We start from the raw sequence: 21,544 nt of genomic DNA, 5'->3' as shown, positions 1-21,544 counted from the left end.
ACACAAAGTTCTCGTCATTAGTCGCGCTAGACACAACCAGGCCAAGAACATAAACACTGGTATAAGTATCTGCTGGTTACTATTTTTACAAATTAAGAGGTCAGGTGACTTACAAATACGCAGTTTTTTTCTTCTTGCGTAACTAATTTTGCTGGAAAATGAAAAGCAACAATGTTAAATTGTTTATTCTTTGGTATAATAACAATGACAACTAAAGTAGATTCACATCAACCGTGCATTTGAAGTCTAGGCCAGTCCCTTACGACGCTCCTGATGGGTGTTGATATGCCAATCAAAGGACTGGAAACTCTCAGTTTCTCTCGAGAGTTCACATAGGAAGGATGTATGTTCCACCTCTCCTGAAAGACGTATACCTCAGGAGAATGGAACATACATCCTGCCAGATAGCTGGAAAACCGAATGAAACCATTCAGAATGGCCCCCTATAACCTATAAGAGTTAGAGAACCCCTTGGTTGGGGCGCTTCTGGGAAAGAAGAAAGGAAATGAATATTTATTAACCTTAATGTGTCTTGTCACAAAAAATCCTAAGGCGATTCCAGCAAGAAGCATATTTACCACGGTAATCGCTGAGAAGTTGGTGGAGTTTTTCTCGAAGTCTGGAATACCAGAAATTTTGCAACGTTGTAGCGGAAAGAACTTTACAACTAAACTGTTCCAAGATGTGATGAAATTGTTAGGGGTGGAATACAGTTATTAACTACTTATCATCCAGAGAGTCAAGGAGCATTTTGAAAGGTTCCACCGGATATTGAAAAATAGGTTATAAAGTACTGTCGTGAATCAAGAAGAGAATGGGATGCTGGTTTACCCTCATTGTTGTTGAAATTAGTAATGCTTATCAAGAAAACATAGGATGTTCACCTGATTTTTGGTCGAGAAGTAAGAGACCGCTTAAGATTCTTGCAGAAAACTGGGTGAAGAAATCGAGCGGAAATCCAAGGAGAATATGTGAAGACCTTGAGGAAATGGTTAAGAGATATTAGCAAATTCACTGTAGAAAAATCTGAGAGTAAGTGAAGAGAAAATGAAAAGGAGATATGATGCTAAGACTAGGCTAAGAAATTTTACTGTAGGTCAAACAAGTTCTAGTGTTCTTCCCAGCGAGAAGATTTTCCCTTACAAACACATTTCAAGGGCCTTACAAGATAACAGAGAAGTTAAGTGATCAAACTTATGTGATTGAAACAACAGATGAAGATGCATGTAAATCTTTTGCAAACTCCTAACGTTCCTAATACGACCTGAAAACAGAAACAGTTTTAGACAAACTTCACAACCAAGAGGTAAAGATTATGGCTACGAATCGGGAAGCTGAAAGCAAGATGAATAATTCTTCAATATTGCAAAATTTGGAGGATATACTAAAACAAAGTGGTGAATTGAGGGAAGTGATCAGAAGTTCCACAGTAATTACCGATCTGACAAAGCATGAGATAAAGATCAGAGATGGAAAACCTTTTAAACAGAGCCTATCGCTTATTGCCTTATCATCGAGATGATTTGAAGAAAGAAGTTGAATATTTGTTGCTGCATGGATTAGCAGAACCAGTTCAACTCATTACACATCAGTTCTCCAGTGTGTTGGTGAAGAAACCAAATGGCTCATTTAGAATGTGTAGTAATTACAGGAAACTGAATTCCATCAGTGTGGTTGACAATTATCTCTTGCCTATTATAGATCAATTACTAGATAACATTGGGCAAGCAAAGTTTGTGTCCAAGGTAGACTGGTTGAAAGGATATTATCAAATTCCCTTGGATGGAATGCTAAAGTGCTGTCAGCTTTCATTATTCCTTTTAGATTGTGTCAATACACTGTTTTGCCATTTAGTTTGATGACTGCACCTGCAACATTCCAGCGATTCTTGATAATGACATTATGTATTTTCTGTTCAAGTAGGACCAGAAGTTCCACTCGTTTGCTTAAGAAATAATTTTTCTTTCATTTCTAGAACATTCTATGAGATCTTTGTTTTTGACTGGAGACGGAAATTCTTATAAATCATAGTTTGTTTGTTTGCATAGTGTTTTACGTTGGATGGAACCAGTGGTTATTCAGCAATGGGACCAACGGCTTTATGTGACTTCCGAACCACGACGAGAAATGCACATCTCTCACCCCTCAATGGAATGCTCGAGAATCGAACTCGCGGCCAACCGAGGTGGCACGCCAATGAGCCGCTTAAACTTGTAAAGTAATTGATTGTCGGTCACTCCGTTGTAGTAACTTATTGTGAGATCTAACATTATAATAGAGTGTTTATTGTAATGGTATCTATCAAGTGTATTTGGTAAATTTTGCAGCTGCAGCAAAAATTTTAGGTATCAGGTTGTAAGGACGACATTCGGGCGAATGTTCATCCTTCCATTGTAAAAATCTGTATATCCATATGTCCTCTCTTTTCTTCCAGGAACTAAAATGTAGAGTATTTTACGCCCTTTCTTTTGATGTATATACGTATGTCCGTTCCCTCTATGTAATATTATTCATGTATTTTCGTCTGTGAAGAAACAAATTCACAGCAGGGACCCTGCCCCTTTAGTTTGTTTGCTCGTGTGTGCTTGATGGACACTACGCTTCCGTCCGCATGCCGCCTTATGCATAGCCTCATTTGCCGAATAAAATCTACGGGCTGCTCTAGGAGCAAGAGTCCGTGCTGGCACAAGGCCGGCTTAATCTCAAACAACAACGAATAAAATTAGCTCACTCGCTCTCCTCGTCTCACTCAGACCTCACAAGGTAAAGTGAATTTTGTATTCTGACCATGGTTAAAAACAAATCTTTAAGTTTGAAGATGGGTATTCAAACTATTGATTTCTGTTACATTTTATAATTTGAATTAATTGTTTAATTTTTTTTTTAATTTTGCATATCTTGTGTTTTCAATCTGTTTTTCATTTTATATTGTGGTAATTTAACATTTATTTACTTAGCATCTTCAGTATCTCTTAATGGTTTAAATTATACTTTGATGAATTCAATTATTTAATTCAAGATTTAGTAAAAAAAAAAAATTTCAAGTAATAGTAATCTTTTATTCAAAGTAAGATTGTGAATTCTACTTATAAATTTTGAATTTAAAAATAAATTTAGTATTTAAAGTTTTATAAGTGTTTCATTTATTGATCACTAGTGTTAGGATTAATTGTGTGTGAGGTCGGAATGCCACAGAAATGAGGACTAACTGATTTATTATGTTTGTCGTTTTAAATTTAGCTGGCCTTATGCCAGCACAGGCTCTTGCTCGTAGAGCAGTCTGTAAACTGATTTATTACCTGGGCACGCAGTTTACATTGCAGTGTGCAGACGGTAATGGAGTGCCTGACGCCGACCCTTGCTACCCGCACACAGATAGAGGAGAATTTGCACTGTATATTTATACCTGTCAGGTGTAGCCACTCCGCTAAGGGAGCAAGGAATGAGGAAACACCTGTGGGAGCACAGTGCTCTGAACTGAAAAACATCATTCTGTAAATGAATCTCAGAAATTTCCTTGAAGACGGAGGTTGGCACACGGAAATGTGCGTCTTGCATATCCAGGGAGATGACCCAATTCCCCTGACTGATGGCCACTAGAACAGAGTGGTCTGATTCCATCCAGAATTTTGTCTTCTCTATGAAGAAATTCAGAATGCTCACATTGAGGACTGGTCTCCATCCTCCTTGGCTTTTGGGACTACAAACAGTCGGTTGTAGAACTCCATCGACTTGACAAGCTTTACTTTTTTTTATTGACCATTTCCTCATTACCAATGCCACTTCTTGTGTAAGGGCTAGAAACTTGTCCAATCCTACGGAGGAAGCTGTTAATGCGATCAGTGTCCAGCCAGCATTGGCTTCTCTTTGAATGGGATCGAGTAGCCTACCTTTAGAACCTGTACTATTCAAGGTTTTGCCCCTTTTTCCTTCCAGTTCTTCCAAAACAGCTGGAGTCTTGCATCCACAGGAACATGGAGGACTGCATTCTCACTTCTTTGTTGAGGTTTTTGAAGCGGATGTCTTGACTGCTTGCGTGAAGAAATATTGTTAGTATACAATAAAGTTGTGTACATACTTACCAGGCAGATATATACTTAGCTTATGTCTCTGACGTCACGACAGAATTCAAAACTCGAGGCACACACGACAGGTAGGTCAGGTGATCTACCTTACCCGCCGCTGGGTGATGGGTGTAAGAACCAAACCCACTTTCTTGTCAGATTTTCTCTTCCACCTGTCTCCTGCGGGGAGGCTGGGCGGGCCATCAATCGTATATATCTGCCAGGTAAGTATCTACAAAACTTTATTGTATACTAACAATATAATTTTTGTCATGAACTTTCCTGTCAGATATATACTTAGCTGATTGACACCCTTGGTGGAAGGAAAGAGACACTCAAGTACAAAGAAAGGGGAAACAACACATGTTATAGGATATAAAAACCTTGGTTCTTACCTGTTTTAGGCAGAAGACTTCAAAGTTACTGTCTATTAGTCTGCGTTGCCTGAAGAGCTACAGCGAGGGGGTGACCTACAGCTGAAAAGACTCTTTGGGTCTACCAATGGGGTCTGTATCTGCTTACTTGGTAGAATCCAGTTAGGATCTTGTCAAAGGGGATCCGCCCACTTATATGACAGAACCTGTCCACTACCATTGCAAGGGAACTCAAGCACAACTCAGATCACCTAACCAAAGTACTAATTGTTAGTAATACGACTTGAAAGAGATGCCTACCTGCATCCTCTTCCATACAACCATAAAAACACAAAACCAAAAACAAAGGGGAAATAATTAAAAAGGATATGCTTCAGCTCCCTGCCCCAGCACTGAATCCGCTGATACGTATGGGCCTAACCCAAAGCACTTCTCATACGTAATCTTCACGTCTCTAAGGTAGTAGTTGGCGAAGACTGAGTTGCATCTCCAAAGAGTCGCTTTCATGAGATTCTGTAGCGACATCTTCTTCTTGAAAGCCAACAACCTGGCAATGGCCTTCACTTCATGAGCCTTGACTTTCAGGAGCTTATAATGGTCTTGATCGCATGCCACATGAGCTTCCTTTATTAAGTTCCTAATAAAGAATGCCAGAGCATTTTTTGACAAAGGCCTATTGGGATCTCTTACAGAACACCAGAGGTTGTCCATATTGCCCTTAAGTTTTTTCTTTCTATGGAGATAAAACTTAAGGCTTCTTATAGGGCAAAGAGTCCTCTCTGTTTCTACTCCAACGAGGGAGGATAAGCCTTTTACCTCAAAACTCCTGGGCCAAGGAGTGGAGGGGTTTTCGTTCTTGGCTAAGAAAGAAGGAAGGAAGGAACAAATCACGGAGTCTCCTTTGAATCCTACACTTCCTTCTAAGGCTTGCAACTCACTTACTCTCTTAGCCAAAGCCAAAGCCATAAGAAACAGGGACTTCATCGTTAGGTCTCTAAATGAGGCTGATTGAGGTGGTTCAAATCTTGATGACCTCAGGAAAAGCAAGACTACATCGAGATTCCAGCTTGGGGTTAAATTAGAGACTTTCTTAGTTGTCTCAAAAGATCTTATCAGGTCATGGAGATCTTTATCTTCCGAGATGTTCAATGCCCTGTGCCTGAACACTGAGGCTAGCATGCTTCTATAACCCTTTATGGTTGAGACCGCCAGACCACATTTTTCCCTCGGGAAAAAGAGGAAGTCTGCTATTTGGGTCACAGAGGTACTGGAGGAGGAAAGCTTCTGATTCCTGCACCAACGTCGAAAGACATCCCACTTCAACTGGTAGACCCTGATGGTAGAAGGTCTTCTTGCAGTGGCAATAGCCCTTGCAGTCTTTGCCGAAAAACCCTTCGCTCTGACGAGACTCTTGACAGTCTGAGTCCAGTCAGATTGAGAGCGGGGAGGTTCTTGTGATACCTGTCGAAGTGGGGCTGTTTGAGCAGATCGACTCTTAGTGGCAGGGATCTTGGAATGTCTACTAACCATTCCAGTACCTCTGTGAACCAGTCTTGGGCGGGCCAGAACTGAGCTATCAATGTCATTCTTGCCCCTTCCGATGCTGCAAACTTTCTTAGTGTTTCTCCCAGAATCTTGAAGGGAGGGAACGCATAAAGGTCTAGATGCTTCCAGTCTAGCAGAAAAGCATCTATCGCTACTGCTATCGGGTCTGATATCGGGGAGCACTAGAGGTCTATCCTTGCGTTCTTGGAGGTCGCGAATAGATCCAAGTGAGGTCTGCCCCACGTCTTCCACAGCTCCTGGCACACGTCCGAGTGAAGAGTCCACTCTGAGGGAAGGACTTGGTTTTTCCTGCTCAGAAGGTCGGCCCTGACGTTCCTTTCTCCCTGCACGAATCTGGTGAGGAGTCTTATCCTCCTTTCCTTCGACCACAGTAGAAGTTTCCATGCTGTTTCGTACAGGGAGAAGGAGTGCGTCCCCCCTTGCTTCCTGATGTATGCCAGGGCTGTGGTGTTGTCCGAGTTGATCTGAACCGCTGCATCCCGGACGAGGTACTCGAAGGCTTTTAGGGCTAGCCAAACCACCATCAACTCCTTTTTGTTGATGTGCCAGGACACCTGTTCCCCCTCCTAGGTGCCTGACACTTCCCTTGAACCGAGCGTCGCTCCCCAACCTGTGTCCGATGCGTCGGCAAACAACACTAGGTTGGGGTTCGGCATGTGCAGTGATAGACCTTCCAGGAAGCGAAGAGGGTCTGCCCACCAGAGAAGATCCTTCTTTATCTCCTTCGAGATCTTGAAGGGGAACTCTAGATCTTGAGACAGGCGGTTCCAGTTCTGGTTTAAAAAGAACTGGAATGGTCTCAGGTGCAACCTTCCTAGAGAAACGAATTGCTCCAGCGAGGAGAGCGTCCCCAACAGACTCATCCACTCCCTCGCTGTGCATACATCTTTCTCTAGAAAGGTTGCGACCTTCTCGGAACATCGAGTTATCCTTTCTGGAGAGGGATACGCCTGAAAATCCGGAGAAATCATCCGAATCCCCAGATAAATCCGATCTTGGCTGGGGATTAACTGAGATTTTTCTAAGTTCACTAACAGTCCCAGAGAACTTGCCAGGGTCAAAGTCTTGTGAAGGTCCTCCAGACATCTTTCTTTCGATTTGGCTCTGATAAGCCAGTCATCCAAATAGAGGGAAACCCTCACTCCCTCCAAATGTAGCCATTGTGCTACCTTTTTCATGAGTCCCGTAAAAACTTGGGGGGCTGTAGAGAGGCCGAAGTACAAGGCCCTGAATTGGAAAACTTTTCCTTTCCACATGAACCTTAGGAATTTCCGTGAAGAAGGATGAATCGGCACGTGGAAGTAAGCGTCCTGAAGATCTAGGGACACCATCCAGTCCCCAGGGCGAAGAGTTGCTAAAACTGAAGACGTCGTCTCCATGGCGAACTTTCTCTTCTTCACGAAGACGTTCAGGGCGCTTACATCCAGAACCGGTCTCCATCCTCCTGAGGTTTTGGGAACTAGGAAGAGGCAGTTGTAAAAACCCGCAGAACGAGGCTCTTTCACTAGCTCTATAGCTTCCTTCTCCAGCATAAGCTCTCCTGCTAGAGCAAGGGCTTGGTTCATGTAAGGGTCTTTGTACTTGGCCACCAACTCCCTTGGGGTTGTGGTCAAGGGAGGTCTTGAAATGAAGGGAATGAGGTACCCCTTCCTGACGATCGAGAAGGACCAGTTGTCCGCCCCCTTCTGGGCCCAGACGTCTGAGAATCTCAGTAGTCTGGCACCTACTGTAGTCTGGAGGACTTGGGTGCTACTTCTTCGATCTAATAGATCGAGAGAAGGTCCTTCCTCTCTTAGGAGGTCTTGTTCCTCTAGAGGAAGAGGATCGGGAGGGAGGGCCCCCTCGAAAGGGCTCCTGCCTTGCTGGTGTCTCCTTCTTGGGTTTTGCTTGGAAGGATGTACGAGGCATCCTAGCTGACTGTGCTAGCATATCTTGCGTGGCCTTCGCTGAGAGGGCACTCGAGATGTCTTGGATAATCTTCTTAGGAAACAGCTGAGGCGAAAGCTGTGCATATAACAGAGAGGCTCTCTGAGCGTGAGAAACCGCTTTAGTTAGAAAAGAGCAGTACACCACCCTCTTCTTGATAACTCCCGCTCCGAAAAGAGAAGCTACCTCACTAGAACCGTCTCTCACTGCCTTTTCCATACAAGACAAGACACAATGTAGATCCTCAGGCGAAAGGGACTCCTGGGATTGAGTCTTCTTCGCTAAAACTCCCAGGGACCAGTCCAAGAAGTTAAATACTTCAAGGACCCGGAACATTCCCTTCAGAAGGTGGTCCAACTCACTCATTCCCCACGTCGTCTTAGCTGAAAGAAGAGCCGAGCGACGAGCGGAATCCACCAACGAAGAGAAGTCCGAGTCCGTGGAGGAGGGAAGAACCAAGCCCAAAGGTTCCCCTGACTCGTACCAAAAGCCCATCTTTCCCGTCAGCTTGGAAGGCGGGAAAGAAAAAACAGTCTTTCCTTTCTCTTCCTTGGAGCCCAACCAATCCCCAAAACCCTCTAAGGGCCTTCTTCATCGAGATGGTGGGCTTCATTTTCACGTATGAAGAGATCGAAGAATCCTTGGCCAACTCTTCATCTGTTGCCTCTTGATCCTCTTCAACCGTAGACCCATGAACATTCTTGGAAGGGAAGGCCATCCTTTCAGAAGAAGGGCGCTTACCCTTCGAAGGGCGCCTGTCCGGGGAAGAGCGGCTGCCTGGAGGAGAGCTCTTTCTAGGAGAGCGCCTACTAGGAGAGCGCCTACTAGTAGCGGCGCACTTGTCATGCTCTAAATCCTTGTCCAGAGGGGAGCGCCTGCCAGGAGAAGAGCGCCTGCTAGGCTCTTGGCGCCTGCCAGGCTCTTGGCGCCTGCCACGAGGAGAGAGGCTCTCAGGCGAAGAGTGCCTACCAGACGGGTAGCGTCTACTAGGCTCGGGGCGCCTGTCCAGAGGAGAGCGGCTACCTGGAGAAGAGCGCCTGCTCGGAGATCGGTGCCTACTAGGTTCTTGGCACCTACTAGGCTCTTGGCGCCTGCTAGGTTCTCGGCGTCTGCCAAGAGGAGAGAGGGTCTCTGGCGAATAGCGAATGTTAGGGGAAAAGCGCCTAACAGGCTCCAAGCGCCTGTCCAAGGGAGAGCGGCTGCCTGGAGAAGAGCACCTGCCAGGCTCTTGATGCCTGCCAGGAGGAGAACGGATCCCTGGAGAAGAGCGCCTGCTTGAGGAGAAACACCTGTCCTGTTCCAGGTGTCTGACTCTGGACGAGCGGCTATCAGGAGAAGAGCGCCTGCTCGACGCGAGAAGCTTCCCAGGCTCTTGGCGCCTACTCGAAGAGTAGTTCCTATCAGGCTCTTGATCGATCGAAGAGCGCCTGCGAGGCTCTTGGTACCTCTCTGCAGGAGGCGAGATATTCACGAGGTCTCTCTTAGACTTGTTCACCGGGAGCGAGACATCCTTCCTACGGTGAGAACTCCCTGCCAAGGAGTCCGCCAGAGCCGAAATCTGTGCCTGCAAGCCAGCTAAGATACGCGCCGGAGATCTCTCAAAAGCCTCTACTGGGGACGAGGCTCGAGGGTGAAAAGGAGATGAGAGCTCTTGCGATCTCCTGGGTCTCTTGACTTCTACCTCAGGCTCTTCCGAGAAGTATTCAGGGCTGGAGGGAAGGGCGCAAGGCGCCTTCCAGGCTCTCTTGAGAGGGCGCGAGGCTTCCGAGGCGCTCCATCCGCGCTTAGGAGAGGGCGAAGACGACGAAGAGAAGCACTGGCGCAAAACTTCTTTCTTGGCTCGATCCAAGGCAGCCTGAGAACGTACAACAGGGTCTGCCGAGGGGACGCCTGACCAGTGGGGGTTCTCCCTAACCTTCCTGCGGCTGTTGACTTTCTTCCTCAAACTGGGTCTGGGAGTCTGGAAGAGGTCTAGGCCTGGAAGCATTAGTGAGCCGGTCAGACGCACCCTCTACTGCACTAGGGGCACTGCACAATTCACTGGCACTATCACTCTTACCTTCTAAAGAGCGTATTTTGCTCTCCATGCTACGAATCGTGGCCCTCATGGAGGCCACCTCCGAAGGCGTATCTTCAGGTTCGATGCCAGGAGCAGGGGCTGAAACAGGAGAAGGTACTAACTCTACAACAGGGTTCTCTACTTCAAGTTCGCTAATGCGAGATCTACTGGAGCTTCTTGAAGAAGCCTTACGGGCCCTATCTTTCTCTAACTTCCTTAAATAGGAAGAAAGAGACTTCCATCCATCTTCATCCAATCTTTCACACTCCTTACACGGGTTATTGAAAGAACATTCATTTCCTCTACATCCCATACATACATTGTGAGGTTCTAACGAGGCTTTAGGTAGCCTCACCTTACATTCACTCACAGAGCACACTCTAAACATGGTAGATTTTTTAACTTCAGAATCAGCCATCACAAGAAAAATCCAGAGAAAAATCCAAAAAACCAGTCCACAATCACGTATGCCAAGTCAAAGGATAAGGTACTTCACCAAAAATGTCAGTCCAAAGAATCCAGGCAACGAGAAACAAATCCAACTATCGTGAGGACCTAACAACAGGTGTTGTCAGGACCGGCGACAGAGAAAATCTGACAAGAAAGTGGGTTTGGTTCTTACACCCGCCACCCAGCGGCGGGTAAGGTAGATCACCTGACCTACCTGTCGCGTGTGCTGCGAGTTTTGAATTCTGTCGTTACGTCAGAGACGTAAGCTAAGTATATATCTGACAGGAAAGTTCATGTACAAAAACATACGTTACTTCACGTCCTTACCTGTGGTCTCTGTTTCCTTCCTCGAAGGGGAATTCTCTGCAATGGCAAGGTTGACTTAGTAGAAAAAGGTGCCTAATCCCTAGGCCGTCCTGTAGAATAGGCTGGCTGCTAGATCTTGTGTGGACATTTTCTGTAACTCTAAAGTGATCTCGTTCACTGCTGTCTCTGGAAACATGTGTTGCCTGTCCAAAGATGAGAAAAGCAGAGGTGAAAGAGCACCATACCTCTCTTTTCTTAAATATTCCCATACCAAACAGGGAGGCCAATTCATGGGAAGCATTTTTTTATTGCTCTGTCAGTACAATAAATGACATTCAACCAGTAAGCAGAGGAATCCTCTGCTAAAGGAGAGAAGTCTCTAATTTTCTTTCATAAAGCTTCAATTGACCAGTCAAGAAAACTGAGACCTTCCAGAGTCTTGAAGATGTTCTTTAATGATTGATTTCTGTACCAGAAAACATCACTTTGGCTGAATTAAAGGCAGAAATACGTTCTGAATCTATCAGCCCCGAGAAGTCCCCATGGGAGGAGACAGCCACTCCCAAGGAAGGAACTTCTCCAGTCAAATATGACTGATACTGCCACCTAGAAAGGCGAGAGGGAGGAATATAAAAGGAAGATTTTCCTTGTACCCTCTTCTCTGAAAGCCAGACATATACGTCCTCTAAGACTTTTCTGGCTGACGAGGAGAGTACCATCTTAGGTAATCTCGAGAAGTTCGAGGGATTGTTAATTGCAAATGTTGCTTGCGGCTTCGACGGGGCTACAAGAGAGAGGAAATCTGGATGAGCCTTCAAAAATTAAGCCAGAAGTGACGTATTCTGTGCTGCTTCTTTTGTCTGTAGAAGGTTGCGTCATCGTTGGTTCCAATGTTGTCTTTGTTGGAAGAGGTTTCTTTGGGAAGTCCACAGTTCTTTAGTTGTTGCTTAATTGGTTCCAATGAAGGGTCCCCTTCTTCATCTGTTACTGAAGTTATCTGAAAAGAAATGTCTTTTATTGGGTGCTCAGGTGCAGGGCACAAGAGTGCTCCGGCCACTCCCGTGAAGAGCAAGAATTTGGTGCCAATGGGTGCTTGGGCACTTTGGAGTCCTCAGGCGCTTCGATGGATGTCTGTCGTTTGGGCCCCAAATAGTGACAGTCTGAGGCATCCTGATTTGACAACAGCCTCTCAGGACTGTCCCAAAAACTGCAAGAAGCTTGTGGGCTTCCTAAAGGCTCTTTTGGCCTCTTGCAGGCCATAGGAGAATACGCCAAGGAAGAGTGGTGTCTCTTCAATTGGCAATACTCCCTAGAATACAGTATATTTGCGGGGGATGGATACCAGAGCCCCTAAGAATAGCTAAAATCTGCAAATACATAAAACCCCTCTAAAAATGTTTAGAACTGCCTATTTTGATAGTTGAAACACACAAAAGAAACACTTTAAAATTTCTTAGTATACCCAAGTTTTTTAATAGTTTATCACAACCTGCATTTACAGTCAACCCTCTCTATTTGCAGTCTCACAATTTGCGGACTCACCTATTTGCAGATTTTTATATGGACAATATATGTACACACATTATTCACAGAAAAATTGCCTATTTGCAGTATTTTTCAATGAGAAATATGAAAAGTTTTTAATCAACTTGCATTTTTCATAGCTAATAAATCCTCAGTCTTAACAATAGGATAATCATCTTGTGTCAGCTAGAAACCAGTTAAAAACAATCAAAGATTGTAAAGCAAGTAATCTGTGGCATCTGGCAACTCATGCATATATGAGGTGGAAGCTGGTCACTGACCGGGCATAGAACCTCATGATGTGCTAGTCTTTCTTTGGCCGCCTTAGAGAGTACTGTATTTTCATATCATTTTCATGAATAAATGCACTTTTTGTGATAAAACTATTAAAATACTCAGATATGAGCATTTTCGGAGGGTTTTTTGTGTTTTTACTATCAAAATAGGCAGTTTTAAACATTTTTAGAGGGGGTTTTAAGTACTATTCATGGCTTTTAGTTATTCGTGGGTGCTTGGTACCTCTCCCCTGCAAATACGGGATATCTACTGCAGTCACAAAAATAATATGAAAGAGGGACTTTGATGAAGGAAAAATCTATTTCTGGGCAAGGACCTGTGTCGCCCAGAGAAATGTCCCTTTAGCACACATTTCTAAGGTATAAATATTGCTATGATACCAGAGAAAAAAGCTAATATGGAAATGCCAGAGTATTCTGGCTCGCTCACCTTTATTTAAGGTGTCGGTACGGTTTCTGGGATGAGTGAACCCACTACCAGAGGTCCTTTGCCATTTAGATTCATCCTTCTTCAATATCCCTCATCTACAGAGGAGCCAATCTAAGGCCCACTACCCGCTACCGTTACGGCTAGCGCCTCAGACGTCATTCCTGCAGATAGCACCCAAGCTTGGACCAAGAAAAAAGGGGGGTAAAAAGGAAAGGGTGGGATTTCACTGGGCGACACAGGTCCTTGCCCAGAAATAGATTTTTCCTTCATCAAAATCCCTTTTCTGGGTTCAGCCTGTGTCACTCTGTGAAATAGTACCAGAGAAATGGCCATACAAGCTTGGAAAGAGGAAGCACCACCAACAAAAAAGATGGAGGACAAAATCAAAAATTAAATTTAATGGCTAATTAACTTAATCTAGATAATAAAGGTTACCAGAACAAGTAAAAACAGAGCAATTTGAACCTCAACACTAATCCAATATACAAAAACATAACAGTTATTCATAAGTATATAGTATGACTAAATGCAAACTGGGACTAGTCCCAGATAAAAACATATTGGAATTATCACAAGTATATACAATATGTGGCATCCAAGGTACAGTACGACAACAATGACGACTGAGCTACGGCAAGAATGCTAGCGAGGCAGGTAGGAAAGAGAGAAGTAAGGAGAGACATAGGATAAACTACTCACTACTAAATTAAGCAGTGTCAGGGGAAACTGTGTTTCTGGCTGCCACTGCTGGAAATTTAAGGACTTCTAAGGACTTAAGATAATGGCGTTTGAATACTGTCGGAGATTTCCAGCCTGTGTACTTCTTCAGATCTTCAAAATTCATGTGTTTGGAAAATAATTGAATCAGAGGTAGCTACTGCCCTAACATCATGTACCCGTGGGAAGGACTGCAGATTGGCCTGTTTTATAAAGTATAAAATCTGCTGCCTAATTCCTTTTAAGGAAATGGTGCCTCCTTTTTCTCTAATGAACAGAGGGCCTGAAGATATCAGGGCAGTTCTACTTAGATATGCTCTTCGTGAAGTAACTGGACATAAGGACGGGTCCTGTGGAAGTGGGACAATTTTCCATGGGGCCCATCTATCCAGTGGGTCCTCATTTTTAGCTAGAAATTGGCGATCTGGAGAAAGTAACACTTCTCCTGAAGGGAGAAACTCTATATGATCTGATTCTCTAGATAGAGCCGACAGTTCAGATATTCTGGCTCCTGAGGCCAAACTTATTAGGAATAATGTTTTCCTTAAGAGAGCCATATAGTCACATGAGTCATTATTAGTGTCCGAGGCCAATTTAAGGACATCATTTAAGAACCATGACACCGACTTGGGCCTCTCGGATGGTCTGAGTCTAGCGCAAGCCTTGGGGATAGATGAAAAATATGAATCTGTTAGATCTATTTTGAATCCAAACTGGAAGATCTTCTTAAGAGCAGACTTAGTAGTAGTACTAGTACTAGCTGCTAAACCTTTCTCAAATAGTGTTCTGAAAAAGGACATGGCCAGATTCGTGGTCATGGTTTGTGCATTAGAGTCCCTCAGGAATACAGCTAGTTTTTTAACTGCTGAATCATATTGACGCAAGGTTGATTCTCGTTTATCAGATTCTAAGAACAAGATGTTCTGAGGATCGATATTAGCATTCCTCTGTGCTGCGAACTTCATGAAGTCCATAAAGTTAGGGCTTTCTGGATTCCTGAGGAAGCGAACACAGTCCGCGTTTGTACTAGTTGTGATAGTTTGGGATTGGGAATCCGTTGAGGTCGGAGTCCCAATTCCAGTAGAAGCAGGAACCAATTGCTCTTGGGCCAATTGGGGGCTATTAGAGCAATGTGACCTTTGAACGTCCTGAGTTTGTTCAGGACTTTCAAGAGAAGATTCACTGGAGGAAAGAGGTAAATCTTCTTCCACACGTTCCAATCTATAGCCATAGCGTCCGTGGCATAAGCCAGAGGGTCCAGGTTGGGGGCCACATAACAAGGGAGTTTGTGGTTCAATTCGGTGGCGAAGAGATCTACCTGAAGCCCCGGTACTAGTTGACAGACCCAACTGAATGACTCCTTGTCCAGGGACCACTCCTTGTCCAGCGGAACTGAACGTGATAGCGCATCCGCTACCACGTTTCTTACCCCCGCAAGGTGAGTGGCTGACAGGTGCCATTTGTTCCTGTCTGCTAGTGAAAATATGGCTATCAAGACATGGTTCACGTGGCTCGACTTGGAGCCACCCCCGTTGATGCAGTGTACTACCACTGCACTGTCCAGCAACAGCTTGATACGAGATTTCTTGGCTGGATGAAGCTTTTTCAGGGTGAGGAACACTGCCATAGCTTCCAGTACATTGATATGAAGCTGGCGGAATGGTAGGGACCAGGTTCCCTGTACCTTTTTGTACTGTGAGTAACCGCCCCACCCACTTAGTGATGCATCTGTGTGGATCACTAAAGCCGGCGGAGGGAATTGCAGCAGAATTGTCTTTGACAAATTCTTGATCTCCGTCCACGGGCGGAGTCTCTTCCGTAAGATCGCCGGGATAGGAGCTAGTTTGTCCCGGGATCTCTTGTTTGCTCTTGATCGCCAAACCCGGTTTATGTCCTTTAGTCTGGCTTTCAGTAGGACGTCTGTTACTGAAGCGAATTGGAGAGAACCCTAGATTCTTTCTTGGTTCCACCGGGACGTCTGTTTGCACTTGAGAAATTGGCTGGTTGCTTTGGCTATTTCTCTCCTTTTCAACGGCAGGATTGATAGAGTGTGGGAGTTCAAGTCCCATTGAATTCCTAGCCACTGGAAGCGGGACTCCTGTGTTAGCCGGGACTTGGTTCTGTTTATCTGGAAGCCTAGATGTTCCAGAAACCGGATTACTTTGACCGTTGCTTTGCAACATGCTTCGATGCTTGTGGCCCACACGAGCCAATCGTCCAGATAGGCTACTAGCATTATTCCTTGAGACCTTAGTTCTTGAACAACTGTCTCCGACAATTTTGTAAATACCCTGGGGGCTATGTTGAGCCCGAATGGTATTACTTTGAAGGAGTAGTCCTGTTTTCCTAGTCTGAAGCCTAGAAACGGGCGGAAGTGCCTTGCTACTGGAACATGATAGTAGGCATCTGTAAGATCTATAGAGGTGGTGACGGCCCCACGGGGAAGTAAGGTCCGCACCTGCGAAATGGTCAGCATCCGGAACTTGTCGCAGTGAATGAATAAGTTCAGACGGGACAAGTCTAAAATTATTCTTCGCTTGTTTGAGTTTTTCTTTGGCACGCTGAACAAGCGACCTTGAAATTTTAAATGCTTGACTCTTGACACTACTCCTTTTTGAAGGAGTTCTTGGGAATACTCTACCAATTCTGCTGTTGGTTCCTGATAAAAGGTGTTGGATGGAGGGGGACCTTTGAGCCAACTCCATCCTAGACCTTTGGACACAATGCTTTGGGCCCAATTGCTGAACCTCCAACGGTGACGAAAGAGGAACAGTCTCCCTCCTACCTGGGGATTCTCACCGGTTTGAGGAAGGGCGTGCACCACGTCCTCCTCGGGAACCTTTGCCTCGGTTGGTGGCTCTTCCGCCGTCTCGTTGACGGAAGGCGCCTCTAGCTCTGCTACCCCTGCCAAACCTGTTGAAGGCTTGAAACGACTGGTTTTCAAACACTGGGTTGTAAGCAGGGGAGACAGTATAGGAGGCTGAAGCCTGTGCCTGTTGTGGTGATTGTGTCAGCAGCACAAACTGCTGTTGTGGCTGCACCTTAGAGGTTGAAGGTTGCGGTACCTGAGATACCGCAACCGCTTGTACCATAGTCTGTTGTTGAGGGGCCTGGAAGGGCTGGAACTTCCTAGGCTTCTTCTTTGACTTGGGATTCGATCCGGCGGACTCCGGTTTCCGTTTGGAGACGAGTCCCCAGCAAACCCTTAGGCTTTGGTTGAACCTGACCGCCTCGCAGTGCACTTCATTCACTACCGAGGCCGGAAAGAGGTCAGAGCCCCATATGTTGGGCTCGTGGCGGATCGTGGCCTCCGCCAGCACATGTTTCCTACAATTTCGTCTAGCTATGACGAAATCCTACAAGTCACATTGCATTGAATACAATAGTGACTTGGCGATGATCTTAAATAAAGGTTCTTCTCTGTAGATTAGAGCCGATACTTCTGTCATAACTAGCGAGTTGAGGGACCTGCAAAGCCTCATCCTGGCGTCATACTCAGTTTGAATGAGATTTTCCGATAGCCTGGGTAACCTCTCGCTAAACAGCGTGATGGCGCAGTCTGGTTTTAGTTTACCTACAGAAAAGGTGGCCGGAAGATCTACCCAGTGATCATCAGTTCCGGGGAGCAGGAGGGAAGTCGGTTCTGTCTCCCGGAGCTGGGGCATAGGCTAGTCCTTCATTGCTGCCTGCGATGTCAATTCTGCCACCTTAGATGTGAACGGGATGGGCGTTTCATCGTCTACGGTGAAGATTGTGAACGGGCTCTTGAATGCCGTAACCCTGGTATTAGTGCATTGCCACTCCTCAAGGTTACGCAACCATGCCTGCTGGGCCTGGTCCCGGGAAAGAATTACTGTTTCCTTTGGGACCTTGTCTTCCCTCCTCATAGCTACCTCCGTCAGGCAGACATAGCCTATGAAAGGGGGCTGTAATCCTTGAGGATAGAACTCGAAGTCCTCAAACCTTCGAGTTCCGCAGCCCTCAATCGTGAGCATGCCATCTACGAAAGGAGCATATGAAGCAACCTTCCATGGGTTGTTCAGCGTAAAGGGAGGAAGGGTAGATGAGTCCGGCATTAGCAAGCCCTGAGCTGCCAGGCTGGGCTGTGGAAGTCCTGTCAGTGCATTCTCTCGGAGACCTGCAATAAGGTTCTCCTGGGTAACTAGTCTATCCGAGATAGCTTGGATAGACTGCCCTGACGCCTCTAAGGAGGAGGACAATTGGACAAAAATTTCTTGGAACTTGGATTGCACCAAGTTCCCGACCATGCTGCCCATCTCCTGCATAATATTTGCCGAAATATTCGCAAAGAAAACATCAGGGTCAAAGGAGGAAGGTTCTACCTTCTCCTTAGGAACCTTGGATCTGGCTCCTTTTGAGGTGGACGCCTCAGGGTTGGAGGAGGAGGGCTGAGCCCTCTCCTTAGAAGACTTGGTCCTCGACCCTTTAGAATAGGAAGCCAGTTTAGCCTTGTCAGCCCCTGGATGGTGAGCCGGAAGCTTACGGACAAGTTTGGTACCAAGACTTCTTAGACAGGGACTTCTGCAGCGCTTTAAAGTCTCACTTGCCTTTGACTTTAGGGATCGCCAAGGTGGACTTCGGCCTGATCGACTGAAGTCCCCCAGTGAATCCCTGGAAAGAGGTTGAAGTCAAAGGGGAAGAAGCTCTAGATGGGCTCAAGGAAAGCCCTTGAGCCCCTACAGTACCTGCCTCACAAACATTCTTACCGCTACCCATGCCTTCAACAGCCATGGGCTCGAGGTCCAGATCCAGGGCAGCTACTTCCTGCACAACTTCCTACGTGGAAGCCTCCTCCAGGGGTTGAGCGACCGCCTCTTGAATGGAAGCGATCAGGGGAGCTGCCACTTCGGGGTCTACGGACGACGTGCTCTTCCCGCCGGGGAAGATGAGAGTGGCCATCTCCTTGGAAAGGATGTCGGGTTGGCCCTTGGTAACGTTACGGCCAAACCCACCAACCCAGGCCTTCAGGGTGGCTAAAGCAGTCTCCCGGACCGCTTGGACGCCCTGAAAAAGAGGGTTAACGTTAATACTTAAGACTAACCTAGGTTAAACTGTAACTTATCCTAAAGGACATATCAAATTGATATAAATTTCATTGGTCCTCATTGCATTACTGTGTAGACTCTGGAACCCCACCTACCTCAGAGGAGACTTGGTCTACAAGCTCGTAGCATATGAGGCAACTCTCATGGTGCCATACCACGGACTCGTTGAGGCGGATCGCGCAGGTGGGGTGGGTCCGGCAGACCTCGTGCCCACAGGGGTCTTGGAGGACAGTGTTGCAGCCAGCCTCCATACAATGGGTGACCTGCAAGTGAAATGATACATGAGTATCACCACTAACCTTCCGGACTAGGTCCGTGGTTGTGATATGCCGCGACGCCGGAGTACTCCGGTGTTAATAAGTAACATGGTCCAGTCTCTGCCTGCTCTTTAGCCGTGTACTGTGGTGAGGCATCCGGCAGGATCGGTAGAACAGTTTGAAACAGTGTGTTTCCGGCGATGCCAGAGATCAATTTAATCACTGAATCAGGATAACCACCTATTCCATACGCCGGAGCAAGGAGTAGTCCAAACAAACACCGGGTGAGGAGCAGGGGGAGACCGGGAAGAAAGTTAAACGGCGGAGTTTGACAACTCCACCGTAGGGTAACTTAAAACTAGAACAAGGTGGGAGATGATCCCTGGCGGGGTTGGAGGACTCCGCCAATAAACTTAAACTAAAGGTAATGGATGTCATTATACGTAAAAGAACATGCATGCAACAAGCGTACCCTTTAAGGGAGGCCGGAGCCTCCATAATAATCAACCATACCAAGGCGGACCTGGCTACGCCGGGGTCCTGCATCCGCCGGAGCGGGGAGGAGATGGTGACTAATGATAGGGAAACGCGACCTGAGAACCGAGGAGAACTGAGCTCCACCGAGCCTGGTGGCCAACCGAGGCTTGGCTGAGCAGGGCTCCCCCCTACTCCTCTGGGGAGAACGGAAGGGTAGCTGGCCAGCTCGTCAAGAGCCCTCCAGCCCTCCCCTGTCCCCCTTGAGGGGGGAGGGGGAGGGTTTGCTCGGATCGGCTGTCTCATGAGCAAGCGTACCTACCCCAAGGTGGGGGGAAGAGGGACTGGAAGGGTCGAAGCGGGGTGGCTCGTACACGGTCGCCTGGAACTCTCTCGGCCAGGTGAACATCCATGCGGTGAAAAAGGCCAGGTGATCGAAGGAGGCCTATAGGCCAACCGAAGCCATCTCAATGAACATGTAACATATAAAATAAACACCCTATCCTAACACGGGGGGAGCGGAAGAAAAGTGAGATGAGAGAGAAAGAGTAATGTCCTGGAGAAGCTGGGCAGAGCCAACCGAGAAGGATGGTCAAGCCTGACAACTCCGAGCAGCTAGCCTATAAGCCATGACGAAAAGATGCGGGGCAGGCGGCCAGGGAGGCTCGAGGACAAAGGGAAAAGGGCCAGGGTCCTTCAGGTAAGGGTGCCTAATGAAGAGGTAACCTGACAACTAAAAGATACATGCATGCATGAACATCTGGGCTGAAAGGTAACGACGTAGGCTACGAGCCGAGAGCGCGTGCTCGGACAAAATCCCCCGTGTGGATAAAATAACAAAAACGTCAATAAATTGCATCAGTGAAAATCATAGGAAGGTACTCCTAAACTAAGAATTGAGCCCAAATGGTATGGGGGACCGATTGGGACACGAAAAAAGGTAACACGAGGGAGCGAGCCGAGTATGGCGGCACGGGGACGGCGCCGCATGGGACGCCGTCTTATAAAAACCTAAATAATTTGGTTAAACATGCCAAGGTCAGCTCCTAAATAGTCAACCATTAATAGCAGTACCTAACTTGGATGCAGCAATAGCTTGACGTTCCATGACGGTGGTAGAAAAATTCCAGCAAGAAAACACAACACAGTAAAGAAAAACGTGTGTGGTGTGGGTCGTGCTATCAAAGGAATGATGTCAGGGGCGCTAGCCGTAACGGTAGCGTGGTAGTGGGCCTTAGATCGGTTCCTCTGTAGATGAGGGATATTGACGAAGGATGAATCTAAATGGCAAAGGACCTCTGGTAGTGGTTTCACTCGCCCCAGAAACCATACCGACACCTTAAATGAAGGTGAGCGAGCCAGAATACTCTGGCATTTCCGTATTAGTTTTTTTCCCTGGTATCATAGCAATATTTATACCTTTGAAATGTGTGCTAAAGGGACATTTCACGGAGCGACACAGGCTGAGCCCAGAAATACAGTAATTTGTGAATATTTTTCAGTGATAAAAACCATGAACAGGGTATTTTTCTGCAAATAAAGGGTACAGCATATGGTTCATAAAAAATTACACAAATAAGCAAGTCTGCGAATCGTGAATAGCGGAGGTCAGCTGTAACGGCATTGGTGCCCCAAATTTGGGCTGGGTGTTCCTAGGCTTTAGGAGAGACAGTGGACATCAGAGACACCTCTCCAATTGCCCTTTGTCACAACCTGGGAATGCACAGGCAGACCCCACCAAGCCCCCTTGGGCCTCAAGTATACGTACCTCCTCCCTGGTTTAGGGGAGTCTGGCAGTGACCTTTGCCTAGGAGAGTCAGCGGCCTGGGCAGCCACCACCTCCACATTCACCTCACTTTCATTTTTATTAAATTTATCAATTCAACATTTCACTGATTTATTCAGTTGGGTTACAGTACTTACCATCAGCCTTAATTTTTTATCAATCCTATTCTCCAGGCTGGCAGAGCAGTCGGGTTTCGATGACGTGATTCAAGGAAAGGAGAAGCAGGAGGACCTTACTCTCAGCTCTAAC

The 21,544-nt window shown here is 46.3% G+C and overlaps 1 protein-coding gene across 1 annotated transcript; it reads right to left on the bottom strand.

Annotated features, from left to right (window-relative positions):
- Positions 1-3,505: 3,505 nt before the first annotated feature.
- Positions 3,506-7,090, bottom strand: LOC135211385 (uncharacterized). The gene is made up of 2 exons (XM_064244698.1): positions 4,878-7,090; positions 3,506-3,638 (listed from the first exon to the last, which is right to left on the bottom strand). Exons 1-2 carry the CDS (start codon positions 7,088-7,090, stop codon positions 3,506-3,508), a joined length of 2,346 nt encoding a protein of 781 aa, XP_064100768.1.
- Positions 7,091-21,544: the final 14,454 nt, after the last annotated feature.

This window comes from Macrobrachium nipponense, chromosome 4 (assembly GCF_015104395.2).
Source record: "Macrobrachium nipponense isolate FS-2020 chromosome 4, ASM1510439v2, whole genome shotgun sequence".
In the NCBI taxonomy this organism is placed as follows: Eukaryota; Metazoa; Arthropoda; class Malacostraca; order Decapoda; family Palaemonidae; genus Macrobrachium; species Macrobrachium nipponense.
This window is presented reverse-complemented; position numbering and strand designations above follow the sequence as displayed.